General features: G+C 36.0%; 1 protein-coding gene across 2 annotated transcripts in view; it reads right to left on the bottom strand.

The window, feature by feature from the left end:
* Positions 1-6,362: 6,362 nt before the first annotated feature.
* LOC123561463 (guanine nucleotide-binding protein G(s) subunit alpha-like) overlaps positions 6,363-25,823 on the bottom strand; it is a 29,199-nt gene continuing 9,738 nt past the window's right edge. For both annotated transcript variants that reach the window (XM_045353841.2, XM_045353842.2), the window contains exons 3-10: positions 21,821-21,893; positions 21,126-21,294; positions 18,257-18,354; positions 17,748-17,888; positions 16,788-16,967; positions 16,057-16,199; positions 12,424-12,569; positions 6,363-11,717 (exon numbers count right to left, since the gene is read on the bottom strand). In XM_045353841.2, coding sequence (XP_045209776.1) covers positions 11,532-11,717; positions 12,424-12,569; positions 16,057-16,199; positions 16,788-16,967; positions 17,748-17,888; positions 18,257-18,354; positions 21,126-21,294; positions 21,821-21,893 — 1,136 coding nt within the window. In that variant the 3' untranslated portion in view covers positions 6,363-11,531. The remainder of the gene's footprint in view (positions 11,718-12,423; positions 12,570-16,056; positions 16,200-16,787; positions 16,968-17,747; positions 17,889-18,256; positions 18,355-21,125; positions 21,295-21,820; positions 21,894-25,823) is intronic.

Here is a 25,823-nt window from a genome sequence, read left to right as displayed (position 1 = left end):
TTTTTTTTAAGATTAACTTCCCTTAGTTGTTACTATAAATAACTTATATTGTAACTTTTTTATAATTGACCGTAGGGAAAAACCAAGACCACTTTTCTGTGGTACAACATAGTTGTTACTTTCTAATTTTAGGTGTATTTTAAGGTATCTCTACCTGGTAAGGAGTTTTTTTGTGGACTTAGAAAAACAAAAGAATTACAATGATTACTAAACAACCACAAAATTAAAATTACATCTGCAAATACAGGTGCTAGAGTAAAGAAATTTGCTGTGACGGGCGTATATTGTGACATTCTGGCACTCTTGTTTATTCTTATGAAAAGTGTTGAAAACCTGGTTTCGTGGCATTGCCGCGTTTCTTGTATTTTCTTGTCCTTTGGGATCATGGAGTACACTCATTTTTACTGTAATAGAATTCCACTTTAGCCGGTGCTAGGGGGCGTGAAGGGTGTTGCATCTTAAGTTACCTCTCATGATCAGACTCGATCAAACCGAGGCTTGGTTGCATTCTATGCTTCCAAATGATCTCTGTGCAGATTTTATTTTCTGTCATTGTATCGCGTTTACTAAATACTTGGTATAGCAGAAATCGCACGCGTCTCAGGTAGTATGCTATTGTAGTCTATCACCGTCGTGCTGTCTTTTCATCAACATTATGCCAACGTTCTGTCCCGGTATCACGTGTACATTTTGCGGCAGCTATTTAACACGATAACGTCAAGTATTACCTCGTCTTCGCCACCATACTGCATTCCCAGTATCAGTCTGTCAACATCGCGCTAACACACTATTGTACAAATAGCATGTACCTGCTTGACAGACGATGACACGATCGACATAATGCTATCGTTAAATAAGATAAGTTTTATTTAAAATTGGCAAGACATAAAGCAAAATAACATGATATTAGATCTTTTAAACGACTATGAATAACAGAGCTGTAAGCAAAATCATTCAATGAAACTCTCCCAGAAAATAGTATTCATGATTCATTATATATAAAGATGTACATCTCGTCACGTATTAGTCTAAAGAAGAAACGAAGGTGTGTCTGGATTGCTGATCTTCAACAGGAGTGAAAACGTGACATCGCAGAGGGCATCGGGAATGGTTTATTAAAAAAAAGAAATATCACAAAAGAAGTTTGTAATGAACTGATTAACTGACAATAAAATATTATGTTAAAGCTGTTACTTTTTACAATGATAGTTAATCCTATAATTATAGCAGCAAACAAAATGAACATATGCAACAGAATTTAAACTGGACGTTTCTTGTGAAATCAGAAATTACTGTGATCTATACATCAAACAACTATTCAGTAAAAGGCAAAGAAAGCGTCTACATTGTTAACCGATATCTCGTTTGCTCCACGAGATTAAAACAAATTTCATTATAACTATGTTCCTATGAGAATTTCAGATTTTTTTTTTTTTTATAGATCTTTGACAGAAGATTGTATGTTTCCATTAAGATCACAATGATACTTAAATTAGCATCAGCTGGAACAATGGCAGCTCTGTAAAAAAAACTCGAAGTAAACTCGGTCGAGTTGATCATTTGATAAGAGACAAAAGCAATTCGACGCTGCCATGGACCCGTCTCAATAGTTCGGTGGTATCGTGTCTGCTTTATGTGCGGGAGGTCTGGGGTTCGATCCCGGGCCAGGTCATAAAAAGATTGGTACTCGTAGCTCACTTTTTAAGCATTTAAAGGGTTGTGCCAGAAGGTAAAATAAGCACAGGTAAGTGTCTGTTACTGAATATCTAGTTTGTCACACAGGAGCTATGTACCTCGTGTTGTACGTTGATAATATGCGACGTTAAATAAAGCTTACCTTTATATTTAGGGTCCTGGAACCCCGACCTCCCGCACTCAGTGGTGCAGTGTAACATTCAAATCACTTTATGTCGTTGGAAATGCATCTAACGAGACGTACGAACGTCTTTTATTTCTTTCTACAAGAAGGAAAGGTCCATGGCAAGGTTGTGACTGTACAAGATACACAATCATGAATGACCGTAAATTGATGTAAATAACTTTCATATAAAGGATGTATATTAGCCGCACTCAACAAAGAACTTTGATCTCAACCTAACTGCTACTGGAAAACCAGCGCTACAATATGCAATAACTGATTGGAACATTTCAACAAGCTTAAATATTTATGATTGTAATGAACAATGAAATTTAAACAGAGCGGTAAAACTATAATGTGCATTTATTTCAAAATAATCGAATTATAACATTTTCTACTACTAGTAATTACAAACGTTTGCACTTCGGATCAGAAACAATATTGCATCAGCGTGTCTCACTCTTCCGTTTTCCTAGAAATTCCTACCCATTAATTTAGTAGAGTCCATAAGGCCATTCGTTTGTTTCTATGTGAAACGGCTATTTTAGAACAGCTACTCGCTCACAATTTGGGTGAAAATTTTCAACATGTTCATTTCCAACAAGTTTAGCGTAGAATGTATATATGACATTGAAAATTGATGAAGGGGGTGAAAATAAAAGTTAGATAGAAGAATGTAAATTTTCTGCATTATTTCAAAAGCGTTGCAGTGTTTACTACCTTCTGCACAATGTTTGGTTATTAATATGAATATCTTGCAAAAATCTTATGTCAATGAGTTTATACCACTAGTCACTTTCAGAGCACTCACTTTTTATGGATTTTTGAGAGAAATTATTTTTCACCTAAAATGTGTGGGTTGGTCCTTTTAATTACAAAATGATTGAATTATAACATAAGTAAAACCTCGCCAGTGTATATGCAAACTACTCGAGTGGTCCAGGGTTTCGAGCGATCCAAGCATAGATAGTGTAAGAGAAACCACTCGGACCACATGCTAGTCAGTCATTGTGCTCGGGCCAAAACGATGCTCTGTATTCCATTTAACCTTTGTATATATGAAACGGCCGACGGAGGCTAAAACAAAGAGCTGTCAACAGCGTAAAGACATATATCAAGGTGTTCAGTAGTGTTAAAGTCAGCTGTAACAAACTATAAGATGACGATTTTCCATTTCTTTCTACACAGACGGGAACGCCCAGAACAAACTTACGAGTAAAACAAGATATGAAGTGTACATGTATATGCATTCATTTACCTCAGCCTAACAGATTGTTTTATTACATAAAAGACACCGTTTTAAAAATGAAATTAAAAATGGTATATTTAATAAATAACGATCACCTCTCATATACTAATTTATAGATCTAAATACTCATACAATATTATTCTTTATGAAAGTTCTTTACTTCTTTCGAAGTACAGAGTATCGCATCTCTAAACGATCCACTTTTTCTGTAAAAGAATATCCATGATAGTGTGTACAAGTACATGTGCTAATCTTCAAATAGACAAACGGGATCAGCTGTGAAAACGAGGTTCAAATGAGCCATCAGATTTCACACTAGAATTAATCAGTTAACATTTTTGTTACTTTGGCAAAAATATCAGATTACACCTAAAATTAGTAGTGTGTTTTTCTCCATTTTATACCATACGTCTTTTCACTTAACTGTTAATACGTTTCCACTCACCAGCAGATCTTGTGTCTCACCTGCTCCTGTTAACTGGTGTATGTAATTTTTCTGTGAATATATTTACTGAAGTCGAGATTCCATACGTGTTCTGAGACAGCTACGAGAATTTATTCATTATTTCAATAAACGTCTGCTTTGTCAAAATTCAGAAATTTATACATTTCACACAAGTAAAACGTAAAATCTGGAACAATTTACAGCAGACGTTTGTTACTAAGCATAGTGTTACGGGGCATGAGAGGTGTTGCACATTTACCTCCTAATAGCAGACTCACTGAAACCAAGTCTGCTTTTGTTTTGTTTGGTAGCATTGCATGCTTTCGGTGGATCTTCTTAAAGATGATATTTACTATCAAGACAACAGTCTTTAAGTGCCGTGTGACGGCTGTTAAAAATCATCCCGTACCTGGACTCGGTGTTGTTATATTTTCTGGTCCATTGAGATCATGGAGTAAAGTCAATTTCAATGTAATAGAATTCCGCTTAATCCGATGCTAGGGGTGTGAGGGTATTGCACATTTTATTACCTCTCATGACCAGACTCAATCAGACCGAGTCTGCTATTATTTCACTTGGCTGCTGTTCTTTTGGTTTCGGAGGATCATCTAATACATATAGATTCCATTATATTTGCACAGAAATGCACTGCAACACAGTACATGTATATTTCACCATTCACATTCAATTTCACAGTGAAAGCATGAAATACCTTAATTCTTTACATAAAAGAGACATTATAACATACGTTGCTTTTCTTTGACAACCTGTACGCATTTTGAGAAAACGCTACTGGTGTAAGTCCGCAGTCCGTTGTCCGGTGTCTGCGTCGAAGTAAGTGAAAATCTCTTTTAAGACCACCTTTCGATCTGTCTTCTTATCGACACATACCCCAAATCTTATGTTGAACGTTTGTGGTAGAATATCAGTCTCAAGGGCGGAGTTTTGGACCAGATAGAAACACAGTTCCAGTTAGATTTTACAAGTTTGACATCTTATACGGGTTATTGAAAAATATGTTGTACATAATAATACGCAGTAAGCAAACAGTGCAGTGGAAATCAATCCCACCACCAAATGCAGAAATATTGTCTTTAAATAATCTTCCCTTAATAAAAGAATATATCAAATTAATTCAATCATATAAATGTTTCTCCACATGGGGTTAACTATTATTTCATCAATAAATGACAAACGAAATAACACGAACAAGACCACGCTACCTCGTAGATATAATTACAGTCAAGTCAGTGCTGAAACATGCCTGTGAACTGGGACAACGTCCTTGTAACATCAACTAGTTCCATTACCAGTTAAAACATTTGCTGCGTGACTATTCTTCGGAATAAAGACCACCTGTAAAGGACCCCCACCCTCTCTCTCTCTCTCTCACACACTCTTATTCCATGCCCTTTATACACAGGTTTGACTGTATGTCAATAATTACTTGAGCAGTAAAGCGAAAGCAATGATCATTGCTTTGTGTCTGCCTAATAAAATTACACAGCGAATGCAGGACCCGAAAAGACTGCTTTGATAGTGTGATAATAAACTGCACGTCGTCATAAAACTTTCAGTTCAGAAGCATTGGCCCAATGAGGAAAATAATTGATCAAGATTTCGATCATCGATCGCTCCTTTTGTTTTATTAGTGCTTTACAACTGGCAGGCTGCCACTATCAGGAGAGGACCGATAAAGATAACCGGTGGCGGCTAAAGATAAATTTACATACACACAGTCACCAAAAGATCTCCCTCCTACTCACCCACCCCAACCCCACATCAGAATTCTTCAACAAACAATGTAGACGTAACCTTTGTAATGGCGTTCACTCTGGAGATGAGCATGCACTGTAAATGTAGCTGTTGCACTCGTGAAGGATAAAATTCAGTTTAAAGGATAAACAAGCACTGAAACCGCAAATGAGACCCAGAGCTCACATACGGTCAGACCTGTTCTTAAGAGTGAACAGAAATTAAATACTACTGGTTTCATTTCTGAAATAAACATTTAACATACGAAGAAAAAAACACATGCGGAAGAAGACTCATCATTATTCTAACTAATTAAACATTATTTAACGAGGATAGAATATTTGCCAGTCTAACATACGGTCCTTTAACATAATGAGATTTGAAAATTCTATTTTGAGTGTGTAACAATGCTAATACGAAAGAACAGTGTAGATTATAATGAATACATTTTTTAGAGCTAGGTAAAAATGAAAACTTTTATGGAACTTGCAATGACTGAGAACTCATGATAGGAACATTGAACAATGTACACAAATGCGATGATGGTGTGGTGATACTGTAGATGGTGGAATGCACAAATAAGGAAACATGGAAACGAACAATAATAACAGCATCATTTCCTCTTAAGCTATTTTACCCCTATAGCCGGATATCAATGCTTAAAGTCTAAAACGGGCTGCACAGAGGTTCAAAGCCGCGGCCACTTTGAAACTCTATATGCAGCCCGTCTGAGTGTACCATATAGGGGTAGAGTAAATTGTAAAGAAATAATACTTTATTTGAATATATGCGTTTGAATATATGTCTAGATTACAAAATAGACATTTCTAATGTATACCTTTAATGTATAACTTAATTGTCTCTTATAATTCAATATAACGAATGGCATTGTACGTTTATTAATTTTGTATGTACGCGAATACATATACGACGAAAGAACTCAATTAAATAAATTAATTAATTAATGGTACATACTTATCAGTGCGTAGGTTTGAAACAATCTGTTTTAGCTGTGGGGATGGGGGAAACAATAACATATCAAACTGGTTGTACAAATGTTTATTTAAAACATGTTACATATAGCATGATACTAGAGATCCAAATTATTACAAAACTTGTATTTGTTCATTGTAAATATATACACTAAACTGTTCTATACTATGTCCCTATTGTTAAAAAACATGCGTCGAGATTAAGCATTTACTTCTTTTTGTTAGTAATTATAATAAAAAAATAAAACAAAGGGATTCCAGTTTCGCTTTCAAAATTATTAAATATATTTGTAATAAATATCAAATAAATTTTCAGTTTATGTTAATTTATTTAAGCTCAATTAAAGTGAAAGCTTGGATCTTATTTGGATCATACTCGAGACCATTCCGCCTGAAAAAGCAAAGACTGGTATTATTTGTGATCCCAGTGAGGCTGGAAGCAATAACCTTCGGGTAGAGCTGCTGGCAAATATAACCACAAAACCACAACTTCCCTTATATAAATATAATAGTTCACTGGTATGACACTACAAAATGGGTGAAAGATTCTTACAACCATTGAAAAACCATGAACAAAACAAAGTGATTGCTTTACGTGTAAAATCAAAATATCCTTCATTTTTGAACACCAAAACTTTGATTTTCACTCCTGGATTACATTTTTACTCTTGGTTTACACTTTCACACTTGGCTTATACGTTTCACTCCTGGCTAACACTTTGCCTCCTCGTTTACACTTTCACTCCTGGCTGACACTTTCGCTTCTGGCTTGCACTTTCACTCTTGGTTTACACTTTCACTCCTGGTTTACACTTTCACTCTTGGTTTACACTTTCACTCCTGGTTTACACGTTCACACCTGGTTGAAACTTTTACTCCTGGCTTGCACTTTCACTCCTGGCTGACACTTTCACTCCTGGCCTACACTTTCACTCTTGGTTTACACTTTTACTCCTGGCTTACACTTTCACTCTTGGCTTACACTTTCACTCCTGGCTTACACTTTCACTCCTGGTTCACACTTTCACTCCTGGCTTACACTTTCACTCCTGTCTTGCCTTTTCACTCCTGGCTTACACTTTCACTCCGGGTTTACACTTTTACACTTTTACTCCTGGCTTACACTTTCACTCCTGGCTTACACTTTCACTCCTGGTTTACACTTTCACTCCTGGCTTACACTTTCACTCCTGGCTTGCCTTTTCACTCCTGGCTTACACTTTCACTCCTGGCTTGCCTTTTCACTCCTGGTTCACACTTTTACTCCTGGCTTACACTTTCACTCCTGGCTTACACTTTTACTCCTGGCTTACACTTTCACTCTTGGTATACACTTTTACTCCTGACTTACACTTTCACTATTGGTTTACACTTTTACTCCTGGCTTACACTTTCACTATTGGTTTACACTTTTACTCCTGGCTTACACTTTCACTCCTTGCTTGCTTTTTAAATCTTGTCTGATATTTTCACTCCTTGCCTACATTTTCACTGCTTGCTTGCATTTTCACTCTTGTCTTACACTTTCACTCATGGCTAACATTTTCACTCTTATCTTACACTTTCACTCCAGGCTAAGCCACTTGTTAATATACTGTATCCGGTGTTCATCCGGTGAAAGATATTTTGTTCTTACAATGCAACAAACTAATATATTAACGATATCAAATTTTTAATGATGTAACGAGGAACACCGTAAGGCATGTCGTTTTAAATAAAGAAAACAAGATTTTTCCTGCTATAGCATTAATTTGTAATCGTTTCTGTATGATGTATATATAAAAATAAACACAAGTATTATGTATATGAATCCAGAGTTATTCAAACATTACTATCTATTATGCACTTAAAAGGCACGCGCGAATAATTTGCACATAATTAACTTATCAGCCTATATAAATATAAGTAGGCTACATATGAATTGAACTGAATCATATACAGTAATCTCTGTTAGTGACATCTATAAAGAATAATGCCTTCTTGCAATATGTTATTGTCCATCTACAAAGTTCTTAGTAAATTACGTATCTGTACAGTATGGCTTCCTTCAGTTTTGGAGTAGAGAAACAGCCGATTTTTATTTTTTGTAAAACTGAAATGTGAAAGCGTAATTTTATGTGACCCTGATCTAAATTACACAGAAAATGTGAGGAGTATGTTCGGTTTGTGTAAAAAGTAGACCCTGTTCTTCACATGTGTCATATTCTTTACTGGTATGAAGAATGTGATTTCCAAAAAATATCCTTTCCGCAGCCTTAACATACTAAAACGTATTAGCGTCTGATGGCCCTTTCACGCTTCCGTAGAAACAATATTTATTACACGAAACTTATTTTGAAAATATTTCTGAAATGTCTAGGTCTGCAACTCTCAAATACGGTTATATCTTACATGTGAGGCATACACTGACACTCTCAGGCAACATCAAAAATGACATTTTGAGCGATTTGATGAAGTTCCGAAATTATCAATGTACCCTTGGTCCGTTACGAACCCCTGTGGGATTTCTGTTTACCGGTATCCAGAGCTCAAATATTTTTTCATAGATTAAAAGCTGGCATGCTGTACTAAAGCCCAGGTAATTTCAGTTCGTAATGAAGTGCTGAAAATTGACTCCCCAATAGCAAAAAAAAAAGAAAAAAAAATGTCCACGCGCATACATTTAGACGGGGTGACCCCTGCGCGTGACCCCTGACTATCTACGAATCAAAATGCGGCTTTCGTTCTCAAGTTTAGCATTTCTACTTTCATTTTATTTACTTCCGGAAATAGCTGAAGGTCGAGTGACGTCATTTTCTGTGTTGTCAAAAACATACATATGCCTGGCGAGATTGCATAAATATGTGCTGGCCGTCCTAAGGTTATGGGCTAACACTCTTTACTACAAAAACAAAACTGAGATACAATTTAAACATTTGATAATTTGGTATACCGTACTTTATTTTGGGAGAAATCTGTACAGTTTTATCCAAAACTATGTGGTTTTACTTTGGCTAGTGTAATATTTACCATTTATACATTTTACAGTTAACGCTGGTACATTCAATTTTCGTCTGTATTAGAGATAGCGAATAAGACCATCTTAAAAATATCCCACAGTACCGTATAGTCCGCAGCTTATTACTAGGGATGGCAACGAATTTTCGAATATTCGAATATTCGTTCGTGACACGAATATTCGAATACTGTTTCACTATTCCAATATTCGGAAAAAAAATATAAAATCGTAAGAAATAAATAAAAACCAAATGCAAGAACCAGTATGTTCGTTTATCTAATTTACCAAAATTCGCTTTCATAGTAAATACGCGCGAAAATGGCTTCCGTCGCTGTCAGACGCGTCACTTTGTATATTAGCGTGCCGATATTGTACATCGCTATGGTGATGACATCGTAACCTGTAGTAAGTACCGCTAATTGCTTACCTTTAGAAATTTTATTAGTCCCCAATTGATGTTAATCCGTTACAAATCACCTTGTTTTCGGTAGGTGCGAACCACATATAATTAAAAATCATCAGAAAGCACTTGAACTATAATGACTCGGATTTCAATCAAAGTCGATTCAAGATGTATTTCAGTAAAGAAAAATGCCGAAAAGTGTTGTAAACAAGTCAAATGTGACGAATTTTCTTTTTATGTAAAACGGATTCCTCTTGATAATAAATGCATTTCGTATTGAAAAAAAATAGTAGAATCTACTCAATATTCAGACAAAGGGTAAAGTAAAGCAAAATATATCTTTTATAAGACTCCCCCACCCCCAAAGTCTTAATTTTACACCCCGTTTAATCGAAAATATTGTTCGTGCTATTACGTGAATCTACTGCCAAAATGCAAGCAATGCCGCCTGTCTTTTTAAAGTATTTCACGCGATCATCCGATAAGAAGTCGGCTACGTGTAATATGTGTGGAGAGAACCTTACTTACTGGAGGGCTACATCCATCTAAAAACATGTAAAATAAGTAAAACCTATATATGTTATATGTATATGGAGGCAAATAACAAATATTTTATATTCAAAAAGATGAACAAGCGATGAGACCGATAAGTCAGTCTTAATTCGTCAATGTCTAAATTACTTCCGGTGTAAACGAAAGTAGAATTAATGCAGATCGCTGTAAGGGTACGATAAATTCATAAGGTTTTGAGTTGATTTGTTGATCATTTGATGACCGAATATTCGAATATTCGTTTGGATGGCTGACCGAATATTCGAATACCAAAATTGCTATTCGTTGCCATCCCTACAAGTTATTACACATTTTAGCTGGTTCACTCGGGGCAGTTTCAGATATTTTTACAAAAGCAAGATTTGTACAATTTCGTTGTTTTCATATGTTTGAACTTATACCTAATGTACCTTAATTAAACCTCTTGGTACTAAAATACTGCACTCTTCGATGGCAATTGGTTACCACAGCCGGCTGAAATCTCACCTCAAACCGATAATATTTAACACGGTGTGTACGTAAGATTAAATGCACTTTAAAATCTGTTAAATGTTTCTGTATAAGAAACACTTTCAACAATATCCCTCTTTTTTTTCATGAGAGAGGTGACTCGTCATGGACTGATGCCAAGTGACTAGTAATGATTACATATTGGCATCTGAATTTCATATCGGGTGCGTGACGTCAGTTAATATGTGTCATTGTATTATTTCTTTTATCTATTAGGTCAGTATTGTCAATTGAACAAATTCGTGATATTAATGTAATATTTATATGGGCAGACACGTATATAATAAAAAGATTATTAGTTTTGCATCTAGAAATATACACTCATAAGTCGCGCAATATTTCCGCTGCAGAACTTGAGCCGATTAAAAGCTGATAACCTATAAAATGCGCGGTGATCGGAAGTCTCTTCGATGCCCAATACCTTCTATTGTGACATTTACTGACAAAAAACGAAACGCTTGCCTCTAACTGTCCCTATTTACAGACACATCTATAAGCATTTCCTTACAGTCAGACTCGGCAATATAAACACGTAAAAGCCGTACACATAACTGTTCTACTGACTAATACAATGTCCACACATATTGCGTCGCGTTAAGTCACATGACTTTTGTAACTAGGTTACTGTCCGCCAGTCTTTTGTCGGAAGTAGGTGCTATTTTCTGCACTCTGCAGAAGTATCCGAACTTGCTGAGCTAATTACAGCTCTGCAACAAACTCCCTTAACGACCATACATCGAATCTTGAGATAACATGGGTCTTACGTTTACTAAATAATTCCAAATCTTTCTAAATGTTTTCTAATGATTAATGTTCGACACCCATCTAGCACTCGCTGAATATTGTTCGTGTCCACTGCGCATGTGTAGAAATATTCACAGCTATGGTTTTGGTGCCAGTCTTTGCTAATTTCCTGAACAGAAGGCTTCAACACTATATCGCCTTTCACAATTTTCTGAAACGGCAAAACATGATACTGCGTGAAAACAGGATTCAAATATAGTTTAAAATGACCCGTCTGCAAAATTTAACTACGTACTCTCATATTACCGTGTACATTTAATATACATGTGTAATATTTTTTTGTCCTTTGGCTTTGATTACACTGCAACGGTTTAGTTCGATTGTAAGCAGTTGATTAGGGTTAAAATCAAGCTCTTCGCAGCAGTTACCCGATCTGACTAAAGTATTTGATCTTCTAAACGTAGCTTAATAGGAGGTGTACTTTAGTCAGACTGAGCAGTTACCTTGCCTTATCTTGTTTCCCATTGCAGAAGTGGGCACTAACGCAATCTTTTTCCATTTAATATTTGCAGTTCTTTTCGTGAAAAGCTTTTATGTTTTCGCGAAAAAAAAATTCTGTTTTTCGTGAAATCTCAATACATTTTCGCGAAACTTATCTGGTTATCGTATGCAGAAATATGCCACCATACTAGGTGTGTATTGCAGCATTGTGAAAACTTGTCATTTTATATAGAATATATAGTGGTGGCTATTTAGTGTGTTATAACCTAAATATCAAACGGGAGATAAACATTTTATTAGATTTGTCTGCATTTAAAGTTCGTATCCACAATGATAAAATATCTTAGTGAAAGTGGGACATAGCATATTTATTTATTTACTTTTACGCAGTAAATGGTTACTATAGTGTAGCTTACCATAAATAAATGTTTGATGTAAACTGCGTTTTTAATCAGATCTGGGTTGATATCGGCTGACTTCGATCCCGATCGCGAACCTCTTCGTTTCTTTCCGTCACTTTCCGGTTTGTGATATGCATCGGCAAATTCCAGCTTTTCAGAATCTGAAGTGAAGTTACAGGTTTAAGGACGTATGCTAGAATTTGGTGCGAAAATTTTCCCAATAACAGAATTTCTTTAAACTTTCGATATTGAAGGACAATCATCTAAGAAACAAAAACCTGCAATAAAAATCATAAGTCACCGGTATCGAAAAAGAGTTATCTGCCCTTGAAAACGGCATTTCCTCCAAAAATGATGTTTTCAAGGGCAGATAACTCTTTTTCGATACCGGTGACCTATGATTTTTATTGCATATTTTTGTTTCTTAGATGATTGTCCTTCAATATCGAAAGTTTAAAGAAATTCTGTTATTGGGAAAATTTTCGCCCATCTCATATACAGGGAATTCTAGCGTACGCCTTTAAAAGTCTAAACAAAAATAAACAGAGGCGACACATTCAAGGGAGATAAAAAAGACAAGTTTCTCTTTCATGACAATTTACATGTATCATTGTCTGAAACAACTGAAAAAATCACTTAATGATACAGCCTTTACAGGTATTACTACAGACACATGGGGTCAGGACCCCCCACCCAACCCAACTCTCCTCCGCCCCTGCCAACTGATACCCAGTAGTCACGTACTGAGCGTATGTGACGGTCACAAAACGGATTTTGTTACAGTTTCAGCATGTTTTAAAAGTGCGCTTTTTAACCACAATGCTCTTAACAATTAATTTTGATACAAGATATATCTGAAAAGGACAGTGCCCATTTGAACTTCCCCAATAATAGGTAAGTGGGTCTTCATTTTTGCCTAGCGGTGTTATTGTAAAATAAACCTATGTTCTTTTCCATCATATATTCTACCAGATATTGTTTAGTACTGAAATATTTAATAATATCAAGGGAAACATAGAACCTCGGTACACATTTAAAGTTATTAAATGAGCCATAAAGTTGTTCACTTTTCATGAATATTTAATGACTGTAATGAAAGTTTTCTTTTATAAAGCTTCTTCAAACAGCCAATGCGGGTGATCGACCAAAAGCAGATATCTTTGTTTCTCATGGAATCTAATATTTTCTATTATGACGAATTCAGCATTCGTAAGGCAATATGCATGCCCCGATATTTATACGATTATATTTGTACCTCCCATATTTATTCGAGTTTATTTGTGCCTCTTTTGTTCATACGACTTTATTTGTGCCTTCCACGTTCATTTGACTTTATATATGCCTCCCGTATTCACACACCTATATATATGTCTCCCGAGTTCATGCGATTGTATGTGTGCCTCCCGTATTCACACGCCTATATATACGCCTCCCGAGTTCATGTGACTATATTTGTGCCTCCCGGATTCACACGCCTATATATACGCATCCCGAGTTCATGCGACTATATTCGTGCCTCCCGGATTCACACGCCTATATATACGCCTCCCGAGTTCATGCGACTATACATGTATATGTGCCTCCTGTATTCACACGCCTATATATACGCCTCCCGAGTTCATGCGACTATATGTGTGCCTCCCGTATTCACACGCTTATATATACGCCTCCCGAGTTCATGCGACTATATTTGTGTCTCCCGTATTCACACGCCTATATATACGCCTCCTGAGTTCATGCGACTATATTTGTGTCTCCCGTATTCACACGCCTATATATATGCCTCCCGGGTTCATGCGACTATATTTGTGCCTCCCGTATTCACACGCCTATATATATATGCCTCCCGGGTTCATGCGACAATATTTGTGCCTTCCGTATTCACACGCCTGTATATATGCCTCCGAGTCCCAGTTCATGCGACTATATGTGTGCCTCCCGTATTCACACGCCTATATATATATACGCCTCCCGAGTTGATGCGACTATATGTGTGCCTCCCGTATTCACACACCTACATATATGCCTCCCGAGTTGATGCGACTATATGTGTGCCTCCCGTATTCACACGCCTATATATATGCCTCCCGAGTTGATGCGACTATATGTGTGCCTCCCGTATTCACACACCTATATATATGCCTCCCGAGTTGATGCGACTATATGTGTGCCTCCCGTATTCACACGCCTATATATATGCCTCCCGAGTTGATGCGACTATATGTGTGCCTCCCGTATTCACACGCCTATATATATGCCTCCCGAGTTGATGCGACTATATGTGTGCCTCCCGTATTCACACACCTATATATATGCCTCCCGAGTTGATGCGACTATATGTGTGCCTCCCGTACTCACACACCTATATATATGCCTCCCGAGTTGATGCGACTATATGTGTGCCTCCCGTACTCACACACCTATATATATGCCTCCCGAGTTCATGCGACTATATGTGTGCCTCTAGTGATCAATGTACTTGATATGTGCCACCCGTGTTTATGCGACTATATATATGCACCTAGCCAATGTCCATACGACTGTATTTGTACCCCCGATTTCACTAGACTTCACTTGTGCCTCCCATGCTGATACGAATATATTTGTTTCCCCCCCCCCCCCCCCCCACACACACAAACACACACACACACACACACACACACACACACACACACACACGTTCATACGACTTTATTTTTGTCTCCCACATCCAGACGACTATATTTGTGCCTGCCATGTTAATTCATGCGAACATATTGTGCCCCGCTCCCACGTTTATAAGACTTTGATAATGCCTCCAACGTCCAGACGAATACATCTGTGCCTCTCGTTCATACGACTATATTTATGTTCCCTACTCCCCCAACCCCTTATTGGGAGCGGTAGTCTAGTGGTTAAGTTATCGGTCGTTCAACCCGGGAATTGTTGGTTAAGCCCCACTGGGGTCGCGACCATGACCTCTCATATGACACCAGTACTGGTTTTTCCAGGAAGCGGACTCGAGAGTGGTTCAAATAAGCTTTAAGCTTTCATTACAATGGAGCTAAAATAAATTACTAGCAGTATAAACTAACCCCTTATTGTTTATACAACTGTATTTGTTCCTTCCATGCGCATACGATTTAGCATACTGGTATTTATTAAAATGGACGGTCAGAACTAGAAAATGTATGCATGGCTTTTTAAATTTGTTTAACAATCAATGCCGTAGCATCTTCGTTTTAAATAGATAGGTGGTCAGACAGACCTATAGACAGATTATCAAAAAGCCGACCCCTCCTGTATTATTTACTGAAGTAAAAAAAAATTATGGTTTATTACTATTATAAGTAAGTATATACATTACATTTTCTGTAATGTTAAAGTCTGTGGTAAATTCCAACAGTGCGTTTAAATTTGAGGGAAGTGTTATGGCTCATAAAATTAAGAATTCATTATGACTGTGCATTACATTTTGAGGTTCAAATTTTTTCCATAAATGACTGTAAATACTTTCTTATACTCTCAACTTCAAATCAAGTAAAAATGGACCCATTCTCTCACCACTTTCCGAACATGAATTATTTTTTGGCTGACCTCCCGAAAACTTTCTTTTACGGCAACATTTATACTCATACAAGTTATCTTTTTACAACAGTGTTAACTTACTGGATGGCGTGAATTTCTCATAGCTTGGAAACCTGTCTGGATATTTGTCTGTAAGTGAGCTTATAAATCGGCCTTTTTGTACTTTTTCTGACAGCATGTCCATCTTGTTCATAAACAAAAGTATCGAAACGTTCTTTAAGAACCTACAAAATAGATTGCAAAATAAAGAATACTCTTTTATTGTATTCCATAACTGCTAGGATAATGAACCCGAAATGATCGTTATTTTTTATTCAAAAATATAGTCTACGTATCCGGTTGGATCTACATAAACAGTTAAAGAATGCGTATACATGGAGAACTGCACTGAAATGATGAATATTTAAAGTAATTCAAATAGTCTTTTAAATCATCATCAATCTGTGAAACGGAGAAAATCGTTCGTCTGTGATAAATGACATCAAATTTCTGCATGTTGTTTCCGAAACTCATCAGTTTTTCCAAACGTCAGATATACAGTTTTTTTACAAAAAAATGTGTAAAATTCGAAGTTTCAAAGAATAGTTCAAAGTGAAATTTCAGTAGAACTCCGCTAATGAGACAGAGCTACGGTTCTGACAGAAAGTGGTCTTGATAACGGAGTTGTCTTATCATCGGGATTTCCTTTACAAATGATAGCAAAATTACATATCTTAAGCTTATATTTATTTGTTGTTGTTTTGTTTTTCAAAGTAAAGAACTAAGCCCTTTAATTACGTACTGTATTGTTTCAGTGATATATCAGACTGTACCTATTTTTCCAAACTTGTTCAAATATCTCAAGAGCTTCTAGGAATCTATTCTTGGTCCGGTCTTCCCGCAGGGTTTGGTCGTAGCTACTGCAGTCAGCCAGGAACAATATTGCAACAACACTGTCAAAGACTTGGATCCATTTCTTCCGTTCCCCCCGCTGACCACCAACATCAAACACACTGAAAAAATCCCAGTATACAACACAGCCTGTGGTAATTGCCCCTTTTTGAAAGCGACCACATTAATAAGTTCGACAAATTTTATTCTATAAACAAGACTCACTCAACGGCCAACTGCTTAACGCGTCCAGAGACTTTAAAAGTAACAAAAAATTGCAGCCTTTATAAGCAAAATTATTTTTGCTTTTTAGTTTTTATTGTACATTGTATTTACTGAACAATCCATAATTCTCTTGATAACTTCCTGACATTGGAGTCAATGACTGTTCGGCTTGATTTACAGTATTTTACAGGGGTTTTTTTCATTAATATATAACTGTCTTGAACGTTAAGCCATTTATTGTCTGTTTACATCATACATTATTACAATAAATTGGCTAGATTAAGGCATTTCCTATACGTGCATTATTTGACTTAAGTGCATATTATCTGACATGTCTAAATTACCGGGAAAATACGGGGGGATTTTTTTTTTGTCAGGGTCAACACTTTTTCAAAGCCGCAATCAAATGTCATAGAAACGCTGAGTAAATCATTCCCAAGCAAAGGAGACTATTTTATTTTAATGCGTATGCTTTAAAAAGAACATATAAGAAAACTGATGAATAAACGTGTCATTTCTCGATGGCTCAGTTAATAAATGCGCTCGGCTTTCCCAAATAGCCTCAAGGAGGAGGTGTGTCTACGTATTATAGTCCCAACAATAACGATTGTTAATTACGATGAAAGTAGGTTGGGTTTAAATGTTTTCGAGAGACAAAGACTCTGTTGAGATAATACCTGAAAGAAACCGGATGACCTGCATCTCTGACATCAAACTCTATATGTTGTATACTGGTCGTCAATACCCGACATCGGAGAATGTCCTGGTCAGACGGTATATAGTCTGTTTGGCGTATCTCAGATAAGTTGTCTAAAAAGCTAAACAAAGGATACGGCTGTTAATGACCGTATTAAAATTTTGTGCTCGACATTCATGCGTATAGATACAAGTACAATCAAACATGTTTATAAAGACCAAGCCTGTGAAATGAAACGTGGTCTTGATATAATTTGTTCTTTAACATTCTGAGACGCAGAAAATAGAGAAAAATAACGAAAATAGAAAGAAAACTTTCATTAAGCAGGTAACAAAAAAAACGCGAAACTTCCCCTGTAACACACTGTAACCCAGAAATCGATCAAAATGGGAAGACATTACGCCTGGATATTGGCATTTTCTCGGCAAAGCGTTTGATATTAGAATTACTGAACACTTACTGTTACATACCGGTATATAGAACACTTACTATTTTGCAGAATCAATAAGCTGGTATTCGTATGACCTTGAATAACACTCTTGGACACCTGAATCTTTCCATAATGTTTCCGTGCAGTCTAGAAATTCCTAGAAATATAAGAGGAATCGTGATTTATAACATAATGCCACCTGTATCAATGATCGTTTTAATTTTCCTTTTTTTTTTTTCGTTCGGTTTAACTTCATTTTTCAAAATTATTTCAGGCATATACGATTGTACGTTAATGTAAACAGTGTTTCTGCATGGTACTTTTACCCGTATTAGTCAGTTACAAGTCACGAGTTATGACGACTTCACCATTTCGAGTTACACTATCTAAATCAACTCAATGATTGAAAATGTCACAAAAAAATCATGACAAAAAAGTATAATAAAGAAATAGAAAATTTCCTGCGGTAGCATATGTTTGAGCTTTAATTAGAAAAAACGTACAATTGAGCGCCATTCTGCGCAGACGCGAACTCAAGTAACAGGTAACTGGAATCACGTTACTCTTAATTCTATGAAACTAAACTGTCAAAACATCATTTATTTATCAGTCCAATAAAAATTACAATTTACAGCTAAATATATACTAAACAAAACGACTAACCTGTCATTTGTTATTTTGCTAACAAGTCAAGTCAAGTCAATACTTTTATTCAGAGTCACAGTTTACATGGTGTAAATACATGTGAACAAATAAATACACATAACTGATAAAGTTCATACGGGAGTGGTAATTTCTGAAGGGGAAGTGATCAAATCAAGAAGACACTTTAAATAGAAAAAATTGATACTATACGATGAAAAATATCAATAACATAATGTCAGATTTAAATAACAAGTAGAAATAAGAGACAAAAGCAAAAATAGAAGTTGAAAAATAAAACAACAAAAAACAAACATTGCTTTCAAATTATATGGCACGTTATTTTTGTTGTGTAATATAGAAGTAGCTAGGTTTGCATATACTCTGTTTTGATTGGACGAGTTCGCAGGGCGCGCGAAGATCACGGAATCCACGTGTACAGTTTATGAATGGAGGCTACTATCGAGAGTTTATCTTAAATTGTAATAACAAAATAAGTCCGAAAGTACATTTTCCTTATGCTGATATCAAAATGGATTAAGATTTCGGAATGCGTGGACTTACACGAAGGTACTTTATTTTCTTTCTTGACTGAAATACAAACGAACAAGAATTCGTAATGCATGGACTTACATTGGTTTGTTAAATCTTATTAAATCATTTGGTACATAGTAAACACTGTTTAAGAAAGGTGTGTATACAGATAGGAAATTACTTAAATTCTCGCAATACATGTTTAACAAATAAGCATAAATTATGAATAATTGTTTCATTTTGCACGTCATCAGTTCTTTGTATTTCAGGATATTTGGTCTATGGGAAAATCTATGAGGAATATATTTATTCCTAAGAGCTGTAAAGAAAGGACAAATTAAGAGGTAATGCATTTCATCCCCAATATCGTTAAGTGGGCACCGTGGGCACTTTCTCTCCTCATGTGCAACGTGAGATTGTCGCCAGCGCCCGGTTTCAACCGGAAGTCGATGGTTTCCTGTTCTGAAATGCAGGAGACTTAGTCGGAGCGAGCAAGGCAACGACAACAAATAGCTTTCCATCTGAAGGTTATCTTTAAATAGGCTATAGCCTGTACATCATAAAAACTGCTGAAAATACTTTTTCTTAAAGTACACGTTGCTTACTTTCAATAACAGCAAATCACGCAAAGATATAATATTACTCATTTTACAAACACAACCTTTTTTATAAAAAGTCACAAATAACACAAAGCGATGTGTTTTAGGAAACCAAGTGAATACCATTTATAAGAAAACTGTGTTACATTTTGATTGTTTACTGGAAAAGGGTAGGATATCACTAGTATGAAACGTTCTTTTTCGACAGTGCACGGTAACTACGATATTTTCTTTTTGTTTTCATGTTCTTTTCTGACAACTTTTTTCGCTAGTTTGTAAATTCGAGATGTTTAAGTGTATTTTTGTGACTTGTCAACGATAGGTTGAAGTCAATTCGTATGATGGCATAGTCTGGTGGTCTGATTTGATTGAAATTTGCAAACGTTTAATTAATTTTTACGGCATGGACAAAGTTAACTGTTTTGTTGAATGCAATTGGACGATTTTATATATGCTAAATATTCTTTCAATATACGTGGCATATTAATCAATGAAACAAAAAATCAAGACGTTTGCTGCATAACTGAACTATTTAAACACAGATAGGATTTTTATGACATGTAGCGAAGTTTTAAGATGAACAGAATTTATTTTAAGACGTTTAGTGGCCGTGACTGTAAGACTTTCAGTGAATTTTATGAACGTCTTATAGCGCAGTATGAAATTTAACTGACTTTCTGTTTTAATTTCGACTTTTCTTAAGCAGCATTGGCTGGTTTGACCGTATATTATTTACTATGCTATCTTAGACTCTACAAAACTGCTCTCCTAACGAAGGCCCGTCACTTCCAGTTAACTCTGCTTTCATGTCGTCGCTGTCAGCTCTTTATCATGACGTCTAGTAGTACTTGTTCAAATTGCATTCCAAGATGCTGGGTCATTGAGGGGTGAAAATGCACTCGGAATACGAATCGACTCTTACTACGAGTCGATACATTATTTGAAGATTTTTTGCTACAACATATTTGTATGTTTGTGGGTGAGATACACTGCAAAGTCACGTAATAAAAGGCAATAAATGTACAAAATACACTTTTGGAATAATTCTGATTAATGTAGGACTGTTATAGACTACCTGATGAGAGAGAGAGAGGGAGGGAGAGAGAGAGGGGGTTGGGGGGGGCGGAGAGAGAGAGATTTCATATTGACCTACCTCTGTAATTTCAGTGCTTTGATCAGAAGCCTCTTGGAGGATGTATTCCATCTTGGCACTATTTTCTTCAAGTTCAAGTTCGATCCCTAGCTGTTGCATTGCGCATAATATCACTACAATAGACTCTTTAATGTTCTGACGTATATCTTTGATCTTCTCCATTCGCTCACTACAAAGAAACGTATTCAAAAAATGTGACCTGCCGTGTTAAAAGCGCACTTTTTGGTCAGGGTCAGAAAAGACGTTATGGACGTCAAAATTTTCATATGTATTTTGGAGGTTATTAGTCATTTTTACTTAAGGTAGTTCGGCAAGATTTTCTTTTGTCAATTTTATACAATGTAGAGTTTGATTCGGCAAAAAAAAAATTAGTCGTTTATTCAAATTTTCTAGACTGGTCTGAAAATGTTTTCACGTCTTAACATTTTTTTCATTGTAATTCGTCTTTAAAAACATAGCAACGTTACTAGTTTTATCAGTTTAATCAAGGTCTGCCATTTAGCCTTGGCATGTTTTATATTCCTGTACACCAGACAAAAGCATTGTCGTTCTTAACATTTGAAGTTTCATTCTTCACATGCAGAAACCTTGACTTCACTACAGGAGAATGATTCATAAATGTTTAAGTGCTTTCTTTTATCAAAAGCGAAGTGATTGAGGTATTTGTAGAATCTAGTAGTTAGGTCTTACCGTACCTAGTTTCAAATCCATTTATATGTATGATTCTCATCTGTTTTGTGATTGTACTTTTTCCTGACTCGCCAGTCCCTGAAATAATGTGATAAAAATAAAACGCATGCATTATGATTGTAACAGAAGAAAGTGAAATCTGTAATAAAAGCTGATTTTTTTCTAACTATTATTCTTGTTCCGAATTGCACCTTGCAACACTTTTCCCTTCAGTATTCAACGATATGAAATATGATAACAATACTAGTCTGGCTGTGAAAAATTCTAAATAGATGGCTGTGAAAAGTGCTAGATAGACAACATGCTACTCCTCGTGACTATACATAGCTAGTTGCAGTTTAGAATCAAAGCGCTCAAAGCGCTGATGGTGGCTGCTAATCAATGTTTAAAATATTACAAAGAAAGCGACAACTGAGGAATTGTTAATATAAACCATAAGAACTTTTTTTTGCATTTTTTTTTTTAATATTCGGCTTTGGTTTCAAAATTAATCCTTTTTCACTGACAGTCATTGTTTACATAAACACTGATTCAGTTTTTAACGAATAGTTTTGATCCTTTTTGATTATTTGTGACGAAAACTACAACATAAATTACATCGAAGATGTTTTACTGTAAATAAATAATACAAGTTTTTTCTCCAAATCAGTCAGCTTTTAAGATTTCTTTTTAAAACTTTAGGGCAGTGTCTATCATGAATTATTATACACACTGATTTAGTCCGTATCAGATAGCTGTGGTTTTCATGAGACTTTTGTGAAAGAAAACAACACAAACATGCACCACAAATGCATCTCAGAATGTCAGTTCTGCAGCCAGTGTATTTTAGATGTGCATTAATTATCACTCCATCTGTTATGCTCAAAAGTTCGCTAGACATAACAGCAGGCGTCGCAAAAATGCCGGACATTAAGTCAGACCATCTTACAACTTTAGTCATACCGAGAAAAACGTCGAAAAACATGTAACTGGCGAAACGAAACCGTTTTAATTTTTATACATATATTTGTATCAATCCAGATATATTGAGTTGTATCAATCCAGATATATTGAGACGCACCATCAGAAAACCAAACTAGTTCGTCTGCGACCAGCATGGATCCAGACCAGCCTGTGCATCCGCGCAGTCTGGTCAGAATCCATGCTGTTAGCTTTCAAAGCCTATTGCAACTAGAGAAACCGTTAGCGAACAGCAAGGATCCTGACCAGAGCGTGTGATCTGGGTCCATGCTGGTCACAAATGCACTAAGTTGTTTTCTCATGGTACGACTCGAATGAATTTAGCTGAAGTGAGCAGAATCTGTCTTGAAAGAATTCAATTTTTAACGGGCTTACAAGTTGATGAAATCGTGATACAGTAGCACCATTTAGTCAAAGCGAGCTTGCAACATTTGTGAGCTTGGGCGACCTGTGGGTTTCCACGTTGATAATTCGTGTTTTGTCGGACGAAATTGTACCGAATACATGTGAATCTATGCATGCATATAGTATCTTATATTGTACATTTGCTAAAGGAAGATTATCCGTGAGGGAATATTATTTAGAAAACATACATGTCTTTGATTCTCACGGCAGGTCACATTGCAAACAATATCGAATGAATTTTAACTGAATGTTCTTTTATTTGTGTTCACTCTCGTATTGCTAGGCATGTTTTAGTATATTTTGCCCTTGATATAACGATGAACTGTACATGTTCAAGTTATATCCATAAATTACTGTCCTGTTCATAAATCATTTCACTAAATTTGCGCTAGTTAGTGTTAATTGGCAGTATCAACGCCTGAGGAAATCCATATCACTGCTGATTATCGATTTTCTATAAATAGCCTGATTAACATGTGGTCATATGTTTGCGTGCTTGAAACGAAAACGAAACAATGCAGTCTAAAATCCAGTAACATTCTTAGATCACTAGGGTGGCATTAATATAATATCTTACAATTTGATAGCTATGACGAACATTTAAGTTTGTTCTGACATAATTGAAAAGTGTTACAACTTGCTGGAAAAGCTATCAGAGGTACAAACTGGTATTGTCTATGGACCGGAAATGTTTGGAAACTTTTCCGTTGAAATTCCGTTTCTATTTTTAGCCGCGGATTATGAATGTTTCTCATTGCAGTGTTGGTGCAGCCGTTTTGCGCATGCGCGGAATTATTATCAAATGGAACGCACGGCAAAATTACTCATTTTTTTGCATGTCCGCACGCATTTAGTGTATAATGTGCATAATATACTGACTAAAGGTTAGGGTTAGAATCACCATGGTTACAAAATATATACATTTAAGGTATTTTTGTTCTAATTTAGTTAATCCGGTATATACCGGAGTCTGTAATATATCACGTGCGCACCAACTCTGTATTTAGTCACAGCCGCGGATTATTGCTAGCAGAAGTCATTGTTCTTTATCAAATAAAGCCTTAAATTTCTGGAGTTATACATGTGACACTGCGGTTAGGAAACATTTTTGAATTGTCAGTCTGGATTCCCAGGCTAGGTTTCTCTCTCTATATATAAACTAACTTTTCTACGTTATAAGCTACGTGACCGCTGGGGCAGTACTATGCAATAGCTAATCAATATCATCGCTCCAGTTCAGGTGACATGAGGTCAGCGTTTATTCACGTGACCATAAATTTGCATATTTGTATTCATTCACGTGGTTGTTTTAATTAAAACGTTGACTTCAGTTTGTATTGATTTTAGTCGCCGAATTCGCATTAAAAATGGTATTAAGGCATATATTGTAGCTTTGCATATTCTGCACGTTGTGTAGATAATTGTTTACCTGGAAAGCTTGGAACTATTTTTGGTTGTGTTATTAGGATGGTTTTAAGAACTGACAAGATTTCTCAAACTGAGTATTCTTTTTGACACTGGTGGCAGCAGCCACCAAAAACTGAACGAACTAGGCCGGGAATGAAATAATTGTACATTGCTGACACTAAAATCAAAAGACAAAATGTGCGATTGGGCATCCGCCCTGTGCCTCTCTTTAATATGAACATATTGCAAATCTCTTTCAGCTGGCTGTATGGAAAGGAACCCAACAACGTCCGATTAAAAACAACGTTTACGGATAAACCTTTTTGATGACACGTTCGCACAGTTAAAACGACTTATTTTTTTTTTGTCACGAAAATCCCTTAAATATGGGTACTGTGAAAGTGACCAGTGGAACAATCTTCATGACATATGATTTTTTGCAAGGTATCTAAATAAATAACCAAAAATATTATGCAGAACAGGGTAAACCGTTGCAACGCTTAAACCCTTATCATGCTGGACACGATTGATTCTGCCTTTACGACCAGTGTAGATCATGATCAGCCTGCACATCCGTGCAGTCTGACCATGATCTGCACTGTTCGCCATTCAGTCAGTATCTTTTTGATAAGCACCCCTTTTAACAGGTATTGTCCAAACTGAAAGATGGACAAGTTCATTATAGAAATTTAGCAGGGTGAAGGTTAAAATAATAGAGAAAAAAATAACATTCTTCTGTGCATTTTACCAGTTTACAAACACCTAACACTTATTTTCACTCCCTTTATCATTTTTCAGTATCATATATACATTCTATGCCAAACTTGATGGAAATGAACATGCTGGAAAAAATTAACGCCAACTGTGGGCGAGCATCTTTAAAGGGGCATGCCAAAAGACGAGCATTAAAAGTATCAAAGTGTGTAAAAATTAAAGCAACATATAGTCTAATTCAAACACTACGTAATACATGTATCATTCAAAGTAAACAATAGTGTTAAAATCAGTTATAGTATATCCTTCGAAATACAACAGAACGGTTTCAGAAGTATCGATTTCAGAAGTATCGATTGTAATTCTTCAAAGAAAAATTACAACAGAAAACAATTAATTTGTTAACAGTTTACAAAAAGTGCTGGGTAGTATTTCAATTTCTTATGCTTTGTAAATTATATTTTCAGCTTAGTGTACTACAAAGTTTTTTGTTTACAATATAATTACTTTTTTATCTTAAAC

Source organism: Mercenaria mercenaria, chromosome 10 (assembly GCF_021730395.1).
Source record: "Mercenaria mercenaria strain notata chromosome 10, MADL_Memer_1, whole genome shotgun sequence".
Classification (NCBI taxonomy): domain Eukaryota; kingdom Metazoa; phylum Mollusca; class Bivalvia; order Venerida; family Veneridae; genus Mercenaria; species Mercenaria mercenaria.
The sequence above is the reverse complement of the archived record's forward strand: the minus strand, read 5'-3'. Positions and strand labels throughout refer to the sequence as shown.